The 18,159-nt window shown below is 40.9% G+C and overlaps 1 protein-coding gene across 3 annotated transcripts in view; it reads left to right on the top strand.

Annotated features, from left to right (window-relative positions):
- LOC146395993 (uncharacterized) overlaps window positions 1-18,159 on the top strand; it is a 544,253-nt gene that overhangs the window by 418,121 nt on the left and 107,973 nt on the right. The window contains exon 4 of one of the 3 annotated variants that reach the window (XM_084999563.1): window positions 5,695-5,774. The exons of the other annotated variants lie outside the window; for them this stretch is intronic. Within the exon in view, the coding sequence (XP_084855689.1) occupies window positions 5,695-5,774 (80 nt within the window). The remainder of the gene's footprint in view (window positions 1-5,694; window positions 5,775-18,159) is intronic. 3 annotated transcript variants of the gene reach the window in all.

The following is an 18,159-nucleotide window of genomic DNA, read 5'->3' as shown; positions in this document are numbered from 1 at the left end:
CTTGTAGACTGAGAGCATCTGGGACAGTCTTCACTAACCATATTTTCACAAAGTGCCTGCATTCTGAGATACCAATATGTCATATATTGTCTCATGTTACATTATATAAGATTGTATCTTATCTTTATTCAATTTTAAAATGGAACACTTGGGGGTGATACTCCAATCTTAGAAATATATTTGCAAGGTCTCCTTATAGAGTTGCTTCAAGATGATTTCCAAAAACTGCTAAACATAGTCTGTTTATGTGACTTTTTCATCCTAGTTAACATGATTCTTCATGGCCTTAATTCTGGAAGTACATCATATTTGGGGCCCAAATAAGATGACCAGAAATAATACCTATAATCAATTTTGAAGATGATAAAATACTTAGATACTTAATTTACCAAAGGCGGGGGAGGAACTATCTTGGAAAAGTGGTTAATAAAAATGTTTGAAGTCAAGATTGGGATAACTATAGATCTCTGGAGATTGAAGTAGTTACCACTCACCAATCAATTACCATTTTATTCATTTCTAGATAGGATAATCAGGATGGGGAAAGTGAATAGGAAGGACCAAATTGAAGAAATGAAGTTTCAGGAGGAATTAGAGATGGGTTGATTGAAATTAGGAGCTAAAGAAAACAGAGTTGAAAATGGCTCAAAATTCACTCTTAGAGAATAACAGCTCTTGATGTCAATGAAGAATTGGGGAATCAGAGGCCTTCTATACACTTCAGAAGACATTTTTCCTTTTCCTTTTTTGGCTGTATCTGCAGCAAATGGAAGTTTTCAGGCCAGGGATCGAATCTGAGCGACAGCTGTGCCCTAAGCCACAGCTGCAGCCATGCCCGATACTTAACCACAGCAGGAACTCCAGCACGGCAGTAACTGCACCACAGCAGGAACTCCAGCACAGCAGTAACTGCACCACAGCAGGAACTCCAGCACAGCAGTAACTCCAACACCACAGCAGGAACTCCAGCACTTTTTCACTTTTGTAGAATTGTCCGCATCTGGTTTTTACTAAGGAGTTAAAATTGAATGTAACTTCCATAAGACCTGTCCAGTATCGGGGAGGTGGGGGGGAGGAGAAGAAGGAGTGGAAGAAGAGAGAAGAGGAGAGGTCAGAGGAGGGAGGGGAGAAAGTTCAGTTAATAAAAAGGCATTAGAATATTTCCTCATCCTCTCACTTCCTGTCATTATCAGGTTACCTACAATTACATAGGAGGAACTCATGGCCTGACTATATGCATTCACTCTGTGAGTCATTCTGTCCTCCGGCTTCAGTGCTATCAACTCTGTTTGCCCTGTTGTCGATCATTCTGTGGGTCAGCAACCCTTGGAGTCGTGCTTCAGAAAAAGGCTGTCCACGAAAGAACAAAGCTGGGCTCTCTTGGAGAGATAATGCAATAAAATGCACTTCTGGAAGGGAAATTTCAAACCCCAAAGCTACATATACATAATAACAATGGGGCCTGTTTAGCATTTGGGCTAATGTAGCTCGCTCCCTGATTCTTGGAGCTGACTCCTCCTATGCGTCTGTGCTGTGCCAGCATTCATTAGATATAATATGCTGGCTAACGTCTTTGCGGTGCCTGGAAGACCTGCTTAAGGGCTTCAGAGTGAACATGCATGAAGGAAGGCTTTCCAAGAGGAAATCTTTCTTCCTGGAACTCTTAGCGGTTTGACCTAAAAGCTTTATGAAAAGCCAGCATCTTTGCCTTACATTCTTCCTTGCTGTCCACTGTTTCAGTTTCATAGAGTCATTTTTACAACTTGGCTTCTCTCAGCACAGTGAGCTGCACAGAGGAGGCCAAATGTTTACCACAACGATGAGGATTCTAAACTGCAGAGGCTGAGGTAGAGCAGGGTAAGAAGAGAGTTCAAAGGATGCTTGGCAAGAACCAAAGAACATCACTTTGGAAGATCCTGTTTCTACTGAGACTCCTGACCCTTTATTAATGGTGACAGACTCTCTCGATCCCATAATCTTTTTCCCTTTCAATTTCAGTTTGTGCATTCCTTTTTTTTTTTTTTTTTTTTTTTTTTTTTTTTTTTTTTTTGTGGCTTAAGCATATGTGTCTTCCTGACGGAAGGTGTGATCATGTGGGGCCCACAGTTCAGGGTTCTTCAGTAAAAGCAATGGAGACCTTGATATCAATTCTAGATGCCTACTGCCTAATCCATGTACCAGTTGCCATGTGACCTGTATGTGCAGCGATTCAAGGGAATTGAGCGGTGCTAACAAAATCACCTCCAAATGATATGTTACTTATGTTTTTCCAGGTCACTCTAGGTTTTTCATCTAAAACACTGTATCTGATTCTCCTGCATCTCTCTACCACCTGACTATAAACCAGAGGAGTTTGATTAACAGTGGAAGCAAAGAAAATGAAATATCTCAAAGACAAAAATTAAATGGCACTATCCATAGTAAGAGAGCTTCAGGCCCTTTAGATTTTTAGAACTCTTAGGCAAGGCTATTTCTAAAGTTTATGCATCAGGTTACATTAATCTGACACAATTAAATATTTGATTCCTTGAATTCCCTTTGTTTTGATTCAACATTCACCTAGTCACCTTCTGATTACAAGTTGATTGCCTAGATGGAAAAATTGAGTGTATCTTCTGGAGTGGGATTAGGTTCATTCCAGGGACAGACAGATGTATTTTCACTATCAATAAAACCAGTAAATTGAAAGTTATGGTTTTATACATCAGCCTCATGAGCTTGGTTACCATGAAATCAGTCCTGAATGATGAATTCACTCTTGGTGTGCCAATAAAAATCAAGTTTTTAAGCTTGTAAAACTGAGGATCTGTCTACATGCCATGTAAATCCACCAAGATAATGAATGTCACTCCATGCTGTATAAGTCAATAAGCCAATGATAACCTAGGCAGACACACACACCCTCTATATCATTCTGTACAGCTACTAGGCCCTTTGCCCTTTATGGTGGCTTTTCTAAAACCACTCTACCCTCACAGGAACTTGGCAACATTTGATATTCACATCTTTGCTGAATATCCTGAATTTATAGATCAATTACCAGGTGAGTGGTCTTCAGCTGTTATCAATACAGTTTGGCTGTATTAAGCATGTTTCACAACCCCAGACCAGTGACAGCAGCTTTCCAGTCCCCATTTGTTCTGTGGCACTCATAAATGAATGATTTCTGTCATGTCTCCTCTTCTTCCAGTAAGCCTCCATTAAATTCCTGATGCCACTCCTGCAGTTCATTGACTAGGATAGGGTTGTCCATTTTTCAAAATAAATAATGTTGTGTATTTATCAATACTGTGTATTTTTTGACATGATGAAAAAAAAAAGCCTATAAACTTACTCCTAAGTGCTGCTGCTGACACATGATCAACCATTTGACCAGTGACCCAGCAGATCACATCTTGTGTGAAAACATCTTGTGCCTCTGTCTGTCTCGAGGTCGTGCATGAAGCTGAAAGAATCCCCTCTACTCAAAAACATATTAGTCAAGATACCTTAAGCCAGTTGTAGTCAATTTTGTCTGCTTCCCGTAAGCATCATTTTCCTTAAAGGATCTCAAGACAACACATTTCATTTCCTTCTCTTTTCATTGCCGGATCCCCAGCCCCTAGCAATGCCTGGCATTCAACAGGCATTTAACTCAATAAGTATTTGTTGATCGAATTCATTGAATTATAAATTGTTTTAGCTTTCTGTTCCTGATTTTCTTTTTCTCTCCTGTATTTGTAATTCCTTTTCCCTTTCCAGCTTTAAAATGTCAACTTTATAATTGTATGCCTTTCTCTTTCTCTGAGATACATGATAGAAGTAATAATAATTAGAAATACATGAACCATCAAAACAATAAGCAAAATGAAAAGTTCCCTTAAAGCCCTGGAGGATCAATCTAAGATGGATCCTAAATGGTGTGTAAGTGGAACACACCTCATAGACAGTACATTATTTATGAAGTATTTTCTCTTATTGTAAAATGTAATAATATGTAAATAATCACATTCTATAGTGCTTTATGGTTTATGTGCATGTCCATAAACATTCTCTAATCTGATGCTTTTAAGAACTATATGGCTGTATCTATACATACTGACCATGGTTTTTTGTAAAGACTCTGATGTTCTACAGCCTCTTGTTTTACTCTTTAACCTATCTTGTCTGTCATTCCATGGTGTGCACTCCAAATAACAAATCAAAATTTTGTCACTGCTTCTTTAGGTATTATCATCTTTCATTTCTTAGTGTTAAGTTCTCCATGTCTATAAAGCCTCTATAAATGCAACTGTGTCATTGGTTTGTATTTCTAGAATAAAAAACAAATGGCTTATTAAGGAATGAAATTAAAACTCATCATGGTTTCATGTTATGAATACATTTCAGAAGATGTATGTCAGTGTTTCATTATACTTATATATCTGCTTAAAATTACACTGTTTCCCAACCCAACATTCCACTAAGAGTTTTGCTGTATCCAGCAGTTATAAAATTCAAGGAAAACCCCAGTGTGCTACAGATCTATTTATTCTTTTTGCTACTCCGTGTGACCTTATAAACTCACCTACATGAAAAGCAGCTTAACTCCAAAGTCATTGTCTCTGGAGGGGAACCAAACAGGTTTCTGACATGGAATCCAGGGTTCGAGGATAAGTGATCAAACACAGTGTCATCTTTGCAAAAAGTTGCATTAATGTTCTCTTCTTTTCCATCTTGGGCTTTCATCACTTTGTTGAATAAAACTTCACTCATCATTGAGACCTGCCCCAATTCTATAGTTTGATAATTCCTCACTTTGCATGTTTCTCCACATATCAGGCAGCAAATTCTTTTATCTGAAGGGAATTGAAATTGGGATGTTGGAATGCTGGAAGGTGAAACATTTCTGCCATTGAAATGGGGTTAAAATGGTATGGAGAAAAGGGAACCTTCCTGCGCTGTTGGTGGGAATGTATGTTGGTATTACCATTACATATGGTAAACAGTATGGAGGTACCTCAGAAAACTAAATAGAGAACTACCATATGACCCAGCGATCCCACTCTTGGGCATATATCTGGACAAACTTTCCTTGAAAAAGACGCATGCACCCACATGTTCATTGCAGCTCTATTCACAATAGCCAAGACATGAAAACAACCTGAATGTCCACTGACAGATGAATGGATTTAGAAGATGTGGCATATATACACAATGGAATACTACTCAGCCATAAAAAATGCCATTTGCAGCAACATGGATGGAACCAGAGACTCTCATACTAAGTGAAGTAAGTCAGAAAGACAAATGCCATATGATATCACTTATATCTGGAATATAATATATGGCACAAATGAACCTTTCCACAGAAAAGAAACTCATGGACTTGGAGAACAGACTTGTGGTTGCCAAGGGGGAGGGGGAGGGAGTGGGATGGACTGGGAATCTAGGGTTAATAGATAACAAACTATTGCCTCTGGAGTGGATAAGCATTAGATCCTGCTGTATAGCACAGGGAACTATATCTAGTCACTTATGATGGAGCATGATGGAGGATAATGTGAGAAAAAGAATGTATATATGTATGTGTGACTGGGTGACTTTGCTGTACAGTAGAAAATTGACAGAATACTGTAAATGAACTATAATGGAAAAAATAAAAATCATTTTTAAAAAAATAAATGGGGTTAAGATTGCAAGGCAAGTCCACTGAAGCCGTTTCCCCCTTGCCAGGCTCCAAGACTACACTCTGCGCACTGTATTGGGTGATTGGATTAGGGAACACAGGGGCCACCAGGATACTTACAGCAAGGGTGAGTTCCTCAAAAGAATATACCTATGTATCATGGGATCATCATCTAAGTGGGTTTTTTACAGCACAAGTCATTTATTTAGATAACTCTAAACAATAATTTTTATTACTATATTTCTTAGTTTTGCTTTTTGTCTGACAGAATAAGGATTAAGAGAAAGTATAACTTCTAAATGCTTTAACATTAGCTTACTGCTACAACCCCACATATATAAATATGTTCATTTGTCCCTCACTGAGCTAAGGTCTACTGACTTACTTTTAGTTCTCTAATTCTCTGAGTTGCCTGTCCTACTGTCTAAAGCTTCCTTGCCAACTTAATAAGAGAATGGAAGAAGACAAAGACTAATCACAACTGTCCTGATGGTGCCTGGGCTGTGTGGACAAGCTCTCTGAAGCTCTCTGGCTTCATCTCTGACCCATGACCTTGACAAGGGTCATATCTGCTTGTTTGCAAAGAATAATATACGAAAATAAAATTCTTTTCTCTATCCTTGGAAGTACGTACTCTAGGAAAAAAGGTATTGACTATCAATCATTACAATTTTAAAAGATTTTGGTTGATTTTTCCCACACTCAAAAACTATTTACTTTTTAGATATCCTACTAGAAGACTGCCTAATTAGAATATCCCATCCATGTGGTCATCAAATCATCAATTCTTCCTCCTAAACGTCTGTCATTTAGTTTAAGCTTACATGTTCTGTTACCTAGGCCTTCAGTATATCCACATAACTCTGTCCTTCCCTCCTGTCTCCCACACAGCATCACAAGAATGTCTTTTCTAAGCCAAGATTGTGTCACTTCTTTGCTTGGGAACCTTTCATGGATTCTCAAGCTATTAAGTCCCAAGTTGCTATGAGTGGCAAGCCAGTGTCTCAACAAATGTGTCTTGAGCTCCCAATCCATTCTGTTATCCCATGAACACCCTAAACTCTCCCCACATCAAATTGTTCCAACACCCTCATCTTCATGCTGTTGTGTATGCCACCTCCTCTGCCTTGAAGGCTCTAGCTCTCCTTCTCTACCTCATCATTTCCTTCCTTTTCATGTTTCTGAGGAAAAAGGAAATCTTACAGTTGATTCCAGGAGAAAACTCCTGGCTTCAAGGCAAGTGGTCTTATTGCATGGGTATATGTAAAATCAGGTTTGCTTAGGAAATATCTGTTTATCTGATTATCATCTCAATTAAATTATTTGCATTGGCAGCACCACAAGTGGATGGACTTTATTTAAAGATGCATCCTTAATTATCCTGAAAATATCTTCAAAAAGATTACATTATGATGCAGCATTGAAAGAAAAAGTTTTGGGGAACATAGAAGAGTACTTGTTCTGTGCTTGGAAATGTGACTAGAGAGAATAGAACTTGTCGAACCTAGCAGATTACATTTTAGAATCACCAAAACTAACAGAGGCTGGTATGACTGATTCACACATCCTGAGGGACTGTCCCTTAAGCACATGACTTTCAAGAAAAGCTAATTAACTTCCTTTAGCTAAGGATAAAATGCTGCACATTTAACCAAACTGGAAATGAAAATGAAAAGCTGGATTTTTCCATAACCCTCAAAAGTTGTATTTTCAATCCAAAAGGTGCTAACAAGATCGCAAGTATCAGCTGTGAAAGCCACATGTCACTGTTTTGCTACATACATGTAACCATTGATTACCAAGAGTGATTCAGAAGATTTTTTATATGGAGAGAGCTAAGTTGCAGGCTTAGATTATAAGAAGAAAGTATATAATATATTTATATACTACCAGCAGGTTTTATTTTAATGTTTGTACCTAATCTAATGTTTCTTCTTCTGTCTCTAAAACTACTATTTGACCACTGGTGCATTGTCCAACTGATAACATCTTCAAGTCAAGAAAATCTAACGTTTATGTCCTAGACATTCCCATGCATCACTCTTTTAATCCTTATAGCAGCTCTCTGCACTAGATACAACATTTTACAGATGATAAAACTGTGTGTTCAGGTTAAGTCACTTGCCTAAAGTATATGGCTAGAAAAGTAGTGAAGTGCTTGAACTTGGTTCTAGTTTAACTCCAATGCCAAAGTTCTTGGCCATTATGCTATATGCCTCCCCACTCATTCCTAGCACTAAAGTCATGGTAACTGTTGAGGATGTGTTAGCTGTGTCTTCTGCATGCTTAACTGTCTGAACTATTGGCCTGATAATCAATAGAATGGGTTCAATGACAATGACCCTGAGAATACATAGACCTCATAACCTGAGTGAGTTCCCATAGTGATGTCAGCTTCAAAAGAAGACGGCTGTCATTTGGTCTCACTTTTTCCTGTGCCTTAAGGTCCCCAAATAGATTGACTCCTTATGCAGGAAGCCATGGCTCATACCTCTTTGTCTTACTTGCACATAACTGGGTACAAATAAGCAATCAATATGTACTAATTAATGAATTAATCTTATCCTAAAGAGACAGAATTATCCTTAATTTCTGGGAAAAAAAAAACAAATAAATCTTGGCTTATTCACCTATGCTGCTATTATTTTTCCATGCATTTGTGTTTGGATTCCATAGTTCAGTGTTCACCTTTGGGTCTGCATAAAATTTGTTCTTTTAATGTCTTTCTCACTCACTTTTTCTCTCATAGGTAAAAGTCAGGATTTAAACAATAAATTACAATACTATTTCACCCCTGGAACATTTGTGACACCCACTGATCTCCTAGGACCTGGAAACTGGGACTAGGAGCTCCAAGAAGAATAATCCCCTTCCTTTTCCATCCACTGCCCATCTCCCTAGCATAGGAGTACTTCTTCCTCGGTTGTCTTCCAAAGACGCCTGGTGGGCACTGTACACTGATCTCTGGAGGGACTCAGAGCCCACTCATGAAAGGCAGGAAGTGGCTCAGACAGACAAAAACTATTTAATAGACTGAATCTTTTACAGCCAAGCTGTTTGGAACTGAATTCCAAACTTCAGCAAAACACCATTTAACTTTGGTTTGTTTTCACGTTATAAGGAGCAATTGCGACCATCACCAGATGAATCAGATCCACTGGTCTTTATTTCCCAAAGAGTCTTCCTTCTTGGATTGAAACTGGCAGAAGTTTTCTGTGGAATTTCATGTCTGTTTTTAAGAATGAACACAGCGCACAACCTATGTTTTGTGTGCAGAGAGCTCTGACCCTCTTTGACTTTTGAAAACTACTTAATATCCTCAAGTCTTTGTTTTTCTATTGGTAGCATTTATACTTCAAAATGGAAGTTAGAATAAAGCATTCCTTTAGAAATCACTTGAATCAGCCTCCCATGAAAATTTGAAAGGACCTAGAAAGTGTTCTAAAATTGTATTTCAAAATTTGTCTGAATTTTAAACACCTAGATTTAACCTCGTATGCTCTCATTTTGAGCATTAGCCACTATTTGGTATTTATGGAAAACAGCTCTAAGCTAATGAAAGAGAATATATACCATTAAAAATCTATACACCGATTAGATTTATAGAGCATAATTCAATAATTTTTTATAAAGCAATAAAAACACTTGCCAACTCTCATGAAAAACAACCATATGTTTCAGTTTTAATAATGAAAATGTTTTATAAATAAGCTCCAATTATGGTACATATTATTTAAAAAACATTGAATCTTTTCCTCTTCCATGTGTATTTTTCTCTATTTTTTTGAGGCACCATTAATAATTTACATGTAAATTTATAGTATTTCCAGATTTATTCATTTGGTATTTTACCACAAGAAAAAAACATTAAATTTTTCCCTTTAGTTCCCTCTGTGCCTTAAAAGAACATTTATCAACTTAGATGACTAATATTTCAATTATGAAAACATTTTATCCTTGTAAGAACTATTTTTTTCCAGATTTCAAAGCAAATTAAATCATAAGCATGGATTTTTTTAATCAAATTTAAGGACAGATTTAGTCTATGAATTAATATGCCCACTTAAATTATATAAAAATAAAACTTTTAATGATTTTAATACATCTCCATATCACTTGTGTATAGGTGTAAAATATTGTCTGACTCATTTTGGAAAGCAATTTGGCAATATGTATTAAAAGCCTTAAAAAGTTCTTATCCGGAGAGGACAAGATGGCGGAGGAGTAGGGGGACACGCTCGCCCTCTCCCACAAACACAACAAAAAAAGCACATCTACAGAAGAAATGACTCGCACAGAACAACAACCAATCGCTGGCAGAGGAACCTAAACTCCAATAACGGCAAGAAGTTCGTGACATTATTGGGCAGAACGGGAGAAAAGAGGAGAGTGAGAGAAGGTGAATCCGAGCGGGACGGGCGCTCCCGAAAGGGAACTGCGGAGGAGAAAGGGATCCCGCACCCTGGAAAGTCTCCTACCGGGGGAAAGATCAAACGAACCGGAGGAATCTCCAGATGCAGAGAAGAGTGTAGCAGTAAGTCGGAGTACGGAAAAAAGATCAAGAACCCAACGGACCATCTGAACTACGGGCACAGTCAGCAAAAATTGAGACGCCTGGGTGGGGGCTGGGCACCGAATCCTCGGCTCCAGAGGTTAGTCCCCGGGAAAGGGCCGGGGGACGCCTGGGTGGGGGCTGGGCACCGAGACCTCAGCTCTGAAGGTTGGTCCCCGAGAGGGGGCCGGGGGACGCCTGGGTTGGGGCTGGGCACCGAGACCTCGCCTCCGAAGGTTAGTCCCCAAGAAAGGGCCGGGGGACGCCTGGTGGGGGGGGGCTGGGCACCGAGACCTCAGCTCCAGAGATTAGTCCCCGGGCTAGGGGGGCGGGGAAGAGCGGAAACTGCTTGGGAGGTCTCTAAACCATTTGAGGGGGCAGAGACTGCCTGGGAGACTAGAAAACAAAGCTGTCGCAGAGGAAGGGAGCAATACTCTAGGGGCGGGGAAGTGGAAAGCCGCCTCAGAGGGAACCTGGGAGAAGAGCCTGGTCTGCGCCCGTGCTGGGGAGGGGAGAGAAGAAGGGGTGGGTCCCCATAGAATACCCCCCACGCCACAGCAAGCTTACAGGCCCGCTAGCTAGCAGAAAGCTGTGCTTCCCAGTGCATTCCCTCCCCCCACCCCCGCCACCCCCTATGCTCTCGCCGAACCTGGGGCTGCCTGCCATCCAGGAGGGCTGGCCTCAACAATTGCCTGAAGCCTACCACCGCAGGGGCTCTCCCTGCACAGGCCTGCTTGCCCTTTGGAGGGGCTACACTTCCACAGAGCAGCACCAAACACCACCAGCCCCCTAGAAAAGGCCTGCAGCCCAGAAAAGCTAGAACAAGCCTAGCCAGGCCGTGAATAGATCGACCTAATTCTCCCACGGTTTTTCTGAGACGGGCTCCCCCGGGGAGGAGCCTCTTGAGTCTCCAAGGGCCTTGCTACACGCCCAAGACCCCAGGGGGTGCTAAGACCTAGTGGACCAGCTGCATAGGACTGCCAGCTCCAGGCAGGACCCCCTGCAGCCCAGAAAAGCTGCAACAAGCCTGGCCGAATCGGGAAAAGATCTCAGACGGTCTTTCTGAGTCGGGCTGTCCTGGGGAGGAGCCTCTTGAGTCTCCAAGGGCCCTGCTACCCGCCCAAGACCCCAAGGGGTGCTGAGACCTAGTGGACCAGCTGCATAGGACTGCCAGCTCCAGTCAGGACCCCCTGCAGCCCAGAAAAGCTGCAACAAGCCTGGCCGAATTGGGAAAAGATCTCAGACGGTCTTTCTGAGTCGGGCTGTCCTGGGGAGGAGCCTCTTGAGTCTCCAAGGGCCCTGCTACCCGCCCAAGACCCCAGGGGGTGCTGAGACCTAGTGGACCAGCTGCATAGGACTGCCAGCTCCAGGCAGGACCCCCTGCAGCCCAGAAAAGCTGCAACAAGCCTGGCCGAATTGGGAAAAGATCTCAGACGGTCTTTCTGAGTCGGGCTGTCCTGGGGAGGAGCCTCTTGAGTCTCCAAGGGCCCTGCTACCCGCCCAAGACCCCAGGGGGTGCTGAGACCTAGTGGACCAGCTGCATAGGACTGCCAGCTCCAGGCAGGACCCCCTGCAGCCCAGAAAAGCTGCAACAAGCCTGGCCGAATCGGGAAAAGATCTCAGACGGTCTTTCTGAGTCGGGCTGTCCTGGGGAGGAGCTTCTTGAGTCTCCAAGGGCCCTGCTACCCGCCCAAGACCCCAAGGGGTGCTGAGACCTAGTGGACCAGCTGCATAGGACTGCCAGCTCCAGTCAGGACCCCCTGCAGCCCAGAAAAGCTGCAACAAGCCTGGCCGAATTGGGAAAAGATCTCAGACGGTCTTTCTGAGTCGGGCTGTCCTGGGGAGGAGCCTCTTGAGTCTCCAAGGGCCCTGCTACCCGCCCAAGACCCCAGGGGGTGCTGAGACCTAGTGGACCAGCTGCATAGGACTGCCAGCTCCAGGCAGGACCCCCTGCAGCCCAGAAAAGCTGCAACAAGCCTGGCCGAATTGGGAAAAGATCTCAGACGGTCTTTCTGAGTCGGGCTGTCCTGGGGAGGAGCCTCTTGAGTCTCCAAGGGCCCTGCTACCCGCCCAAGACCCCAAGGGGTGCTGAGACCTAGTGGACCAGCTGCATAGGACTGCCAGCTCCAGGCAGGACCCCCTGCAGCCCAGAAAAGCTGCAACAAGCCTGGCCGAATTGGGAAAAGATCTCAGACGGTCTTTCTGAGTCGGGCTGTCCTGGGGAGGAGCCTCTTGAGTCTCCAAAGGCCCTGCTACCCGCCCAAGACCCCAAGGGGTGCTGAGACCTAGTGGACCAGCTGCATAGGACTGCCAGCTCCAGGCAGGACCCCCTGCAGCCCAGAAAAGCTGCAACAAGCCTGGCCGAATCAGGAAAAGATCTCAGACGGTCTTTCTGAGTCGGGCTGCCCTGGGGAGGAGCCTCTTGAGTCTCCAAGGGCCCCGCTACCCGCCCAAGACCCCAGGGGGTGCTGAGAACCAAGTGAAATCTGCTACCATCGTGGGGTGGACCTCCCAGTCCTGTCTGCCCTCAGGAAGTCCTCCTTTGCTTCAAAGAAACACTGTTAGTCCCATCAACACTCCAGAAAAGCCACACTGCCTCAAAAAAAGATTGACCAACAACGACAGCCCTCAGGAAATATTCCAGGGCAGTGACAAGGCAAACACTACCCGATAACGGAGAGTACAACTCCCTCAGGAGAAAGAAGACAACAAGCAAGATGAAGAAGCTGAGAAACCACCCCCAGTCAAACCAACAGGAGAACTCACCTAAAACAGTCAACAATGAAACTGATCTCTGCAGTCTGACAGACCTGGAGTTCAAAAGAGAAATAGTGAAAATACTGAAGGAATTAAGAGAAGATATGAACAGCAATGCAGATACCCTCAGAAAGGAGCTAGAAAATATAAGGAGGAGCCAAGAAAAACTAGAACATTCATTTGCAGAGATGCAAACTGAACTAGGGGCAGTAAAAACCAGAATGAATAATGCAGAAGAACGAATCAGTGATATGGAAGATAGAATAATGGAAATCACTCAATCTGGTCAACAGACAGAAAACCGAATCAAAAAACTGGAAAGCAATATAAGAGACCTATGGGATAATATAAAACGGGCCAATCTACGCATAATAGGAATTCCAGAAGGAGTAGAAAAAGATAAAGGAATGGAAAATATATTTGAAGAAATTATCGCTGGAAACTTCCCAAATCTAAAGGATACTGGATTCAAGATACAAGAAGCACAGAGGGCCCCAAACAAACTGAACCCAAACAGACCCACACCAAGACACATCATAATAAAAATGGCAAAAGTTAGTGATAAAGAGAGGATCCTAAAGGCAGCAAGAGAAAAACAGAATGTTACCTACAAGGGAACCCCCATAAGAATATCAGCTGATTTCTCTACAGAAACACTACAGGCCAGGAGGGAATGGCAAGAGATATTTAAAGTGCTCAAAGGAAAAAATATGCAACCTAGAATACTTTATCCAGCAAGAATATCATTTAAAATAGAAGGGGAAATAAAAATTTTTCCCAACAAACAAAAACTTAAAGAATACAGCAACACAAAACCCAGGTTAAAGGAAATATTGAAAGGGCTTCTCTAAACCAAAAAGAAAGGAAGGAAAGGGAAGAAAAAAGAAAAGAAAAAAAAAAAAAGAAGAAGAAGAAGAAGAGGAAGAACTAGGACTGAGGAAGATACAATCAGAGAGCAGTCACTCAAATAAGCCAGCATACAGATTTAATCATGAACATGCTTCAAACAAAATAAAATTAAAAAGAAAAAAATAAAAGAGTCATCAAAACCATAAAATGTGGGCAAGGGATGTTAGGAGGTAAATAATCCTTTTTGTTTGTATGTATGTCTCTCTTCTTAATTTTAATATAATAATGAAGTGTTTGAACTTACAGGACCATCAGGCTAAAACACACAATTATGGGAAGGGGTTAGCATACTTAAAAAACAGGGCAACCACAAGCCAAAACCAAATATTGCATTTGCAAAAAATGAAAAAAAAAAAATACACTCAAGCAGATAATAACAGGAGACCATCCAACCAAAAAAAAAAAAAAAAAAAAAAAAGAAGAATGGAGAACCATAGAATCAACTGGAACACGAGGATCAAATGGCAATAAATAATCATCTATCAATTATCACCTTAAATGTCAATGGACTGAATGCCCCAATCAAAAGACACAGAGTGGCTGAGTGGATAAAACGGCAAAAACCTTCAATATGCTGCCTACAAGAAACTCACCTTAGGACAAAAGATACATATAGATTGAAAGTGAAAGGCTGGGGAAAAGTATTTCATGCCAATAGACATGACAGAAAAGCAGGAGTTGCAACGCTCATATCAGACAAAATAGACTTTAAAACAAAAGACATAAAGAAAGACAAAGAAGGACACTATTTAATGATTAAGGGATCCATCCAAGGAGAGGATGTTACTATCATCAACATATATGCCCCAAACATAGGAGCACCCAGATACATACAACAAATATTAACAGACATAAAGGGAGATATTGATGAGAATACAATCATAGTAGGAGACCTAAATACCCCCCTCACATCAATGGACAGATCCTCTAGACAGAAAACCAATAAAGCAACAGAGATCCTAAAGGAAACAATAGAAAAGTTAGACTTAATTGATATCTTCAGGACACTACATCCAAAAAAATCAGAATACACATTCTTCTCAAATGCTCATGGAACATTCTCAAGAATCGACCACATATTGGGACATAAAGCGAATCTCAATAAATTTAGGAGCATAGAAATTATCTCAAGTATCTTCTCTGACCACAATGCCATGAAATTAGAAATCAACCATGGGAAAAGGAAAGAGAAAAAACCTACTCCATGGAGACTAAACAACATGCTACTAAAAAACCAATGGGTCAATGAGGAAATCAAGAAGGAAATTAAAAACTATCTTGAAACAAATGATAATGAAGACACAACCTCTCAAAATCTATGGGATGCTGCGAAAGCAGTGCTCAGAGGGAAATTTATAGCAATCCAGGCCTTTCTCAAAAAAGAAGAAAGATCCCAAATTGACAACTTAACCCTCCACCTAAATGAATTAGAAAAAGAAGAACAAAGAAGTCCTAAAGTCAGCAGAAGGAAGGAAATTGTAAAGATCAAAGAAGAAATCAATAAAATAGAGACTCAAAAAACAATAGAGAAAATTAATAAAACCAAGAGCTGGTTCTTTGAAAAGGTGAACAAAATTGATAAACCCCTGGCCAGACTCACTAAAAAGAGGAGAGAAAGAACCCAAATCACCAAAATTATAAATGAAAAAGGAGAAATCACAACGGATACAGCAGAAATTCAAAAAACCATAAGAGAATACTATGAACAACTATATGGCAATAAGTTTGACAATCTGGAAGAAATGGACAATTTTCTAGAATCTTACAGCCTGCCAAAACTGAATCAAGCAGAAACAGACCAACTGAACAGACCAATCACTAGAAATGAAATTGAAGAGGTCATAAAATCACTCCCTACAAATAAAAGCCCAGGACCAGATGGCTTCACAGGTGAATTCTATCAAACATATAAAGAGGAATTGGTGCCCATCCTCCTTAAACTCTTTCAAAAGGTTGAAGAAGAAGGAATACTCCCAAAGACATTCTATGAGGCCACCATCACCCTCATTCCAAAACCAGGCAGAGATACCACCAAAAAAGAAAACTATCGCCCAATATCATTGATGAATATAGATGCAAAACTTCTCAACAAAATCTTAGCCAACCGAATCCAACAACATATCAAAAAAATTATACACCATGACCAGGTTGGGTTCATCCCAGGTTCACAAGGATGGTTCAACATACGCAAATCAATCAACATCATACACCACATTAACAAGAAAAAAGTCAAAAATCATATGATCATCTCAATAGATGCAGAAAAAGCATTTGACAAAGTTCAACATCCATTCATGATCAAGACCCTCGCCAAAGTGGGTATAGAGGGAACATTCCTGAATATAATCAAAGCCATTTATGATAAACCCACAGCAAATATAATCCTCAATGGGGAAAAACTGAAAGCCTTCTCACTCAAATCTGGAACAAGACAGGGATGCCCACTCTCACCACTGCTCTTCAACATAGTTTTGGAAGTCTTAGCCACAGCAATTAGACAAACAAAAGAAATCAAAGGCATCCATATAGGAAGAGAAGAGATCAAACTGTCACTGTATGCAGATGACATGATTCTATACCTAGAAAACCCTAAGGACTCAACCCCAAAACTCCTTGAACTGATTAATAAATTCAGCAAAGTGGCAGGATATAAGATTAACATTCAGAAGTCAGTTGCATTTCTGTATACCAGCAATGAAGCATTAGAAAAGGAATACAAAAATACGATACCTTTTAAAATTGTACCTCACAAAATCAAATACCTCGGAATACACCTAACCAAAGAGGTAAAGGACCTATATGCCGAGAACTATAAAACCTTAATCAAAGAAATCAAAGAAGATGTAAAAAAATGGAAAGATATTCCATGTTCCTGGATTGGAAAAATCAATATTGTGAAAATGGCCATCCTACCCAAAGCAATCTACAGATTCAATGCAATCCCTATCAAATTACCCATGACATTTTTCACAGAACTAGAACAAACAATCCAAACATTTATATGGAACAACAAAAGACCCAGAATCGCCAAAGCAATCCTGAGAAACAAAAACCAAGCAGGAGGCATAACTCTCCCAGACTTCAAGAAATACTACAAAGCCACAGTCATCAAAACAGTGTGGTACTGGTATCAAAACAGACAGACAGACCAATGGAACAGAATAGAGAATCTGGAAATTAACCCTGACACCTATGGTCAATTAATCTTTGACAAGGGAGGCAAGAACATCAAATGGGAAAAGGAAACTCTATTCAGCAAGCATTGCTGGGAAACCTGGACAGCTGCATGCAAAGCAATGAAACTAGAACACACCCTCACACCATGCACAAAAATAAACTCCAAATGGCTGAAAGACTTAAATATACGACAGGACACCATCAAACTCCTAGAAGAAAACATAGGCAAAACACTCTCTGACATCAACATCATGAATATTTTCTCAGGTCAGTCTCCCAAAGCAATAGAAATTAGAGCAAAAATAAACCCATGGGACCTCATCAAACTGAAAAGCTTTTGCACAGCAAAGGAAACCCAAAAGAAAACAAAAAGACAACTTACAGAATGGGAGAAAATAGTTTCAAATGATGCAACTGACAAGGGCTTAATCTCTAGAATATACAAGCAACTTATACAACTCAACAGCAAAAAAACCAATCAATCAATGGAAAAATGGGCAAAAGACCTGAATAGACATTTCTCCAAAGAAGATATACAGATGGCCAACAAACACATGAAAAAATGCTCAACATCGCTGATTATAAGAGAAATGCAAATCAAAACTACCATGAGATACCACCTCACACCAGTCAGAATGGCCATCATTCATAAATCCACAAATAACAAGTGCTGGAGGGGCTGTGGAGAAAAGGGAACCCTCCTGCACTGCTGGTGGGAATGTAAACTGGTACAGCCACTATGGAGAACAGTTTGGAGATACCTTAGAAATCTATACATAGAACTTCCATATGACCCTGCAATCCCACTCTTGGGCATCTATCCGGACAAAGCTCTACTTAAAAGAGACACGTGCACCCGCATGTTCATTGCAGCACTATTCACAATAGCCAGGACATGGAAACAATCCAAATGTCCATCGACAGAGGATTGGATTCGGAAGATGTGGTATATATACACGATGGAATACTACTCAGCCATAAAAAAGGATGACATCATGCCATTTGCAGCAACATGGATGGAACTAGAGAATCTCATACTGAGTGAAATGAGCCAGAAAGACAAAGACAAATACCATATGACATCACTTATAACTGGAATCTAATATCCAGCACAAAT

This window comes from Sus scrofa, chromosome 15, assembly GCF_054392235.1.
Source record: "Sus scrofa isolate SSC_HxYL_T2T_F1_AM1 chromosome 15, Sscrofa_HxYL_maternal_Yorkshire_Landrace_v2.0, whole genome shotgun sequence".
Taxonomy (NCBI): domain Eukaryota; kingdom Metazoa; phylum Chordata; class Mammalia; order Artiodactyla; family Suidae; genus Sus; species Sus scrofa.
This window is presented reverse-complemented; position numbering and strand designations above follow the sequence as displayed.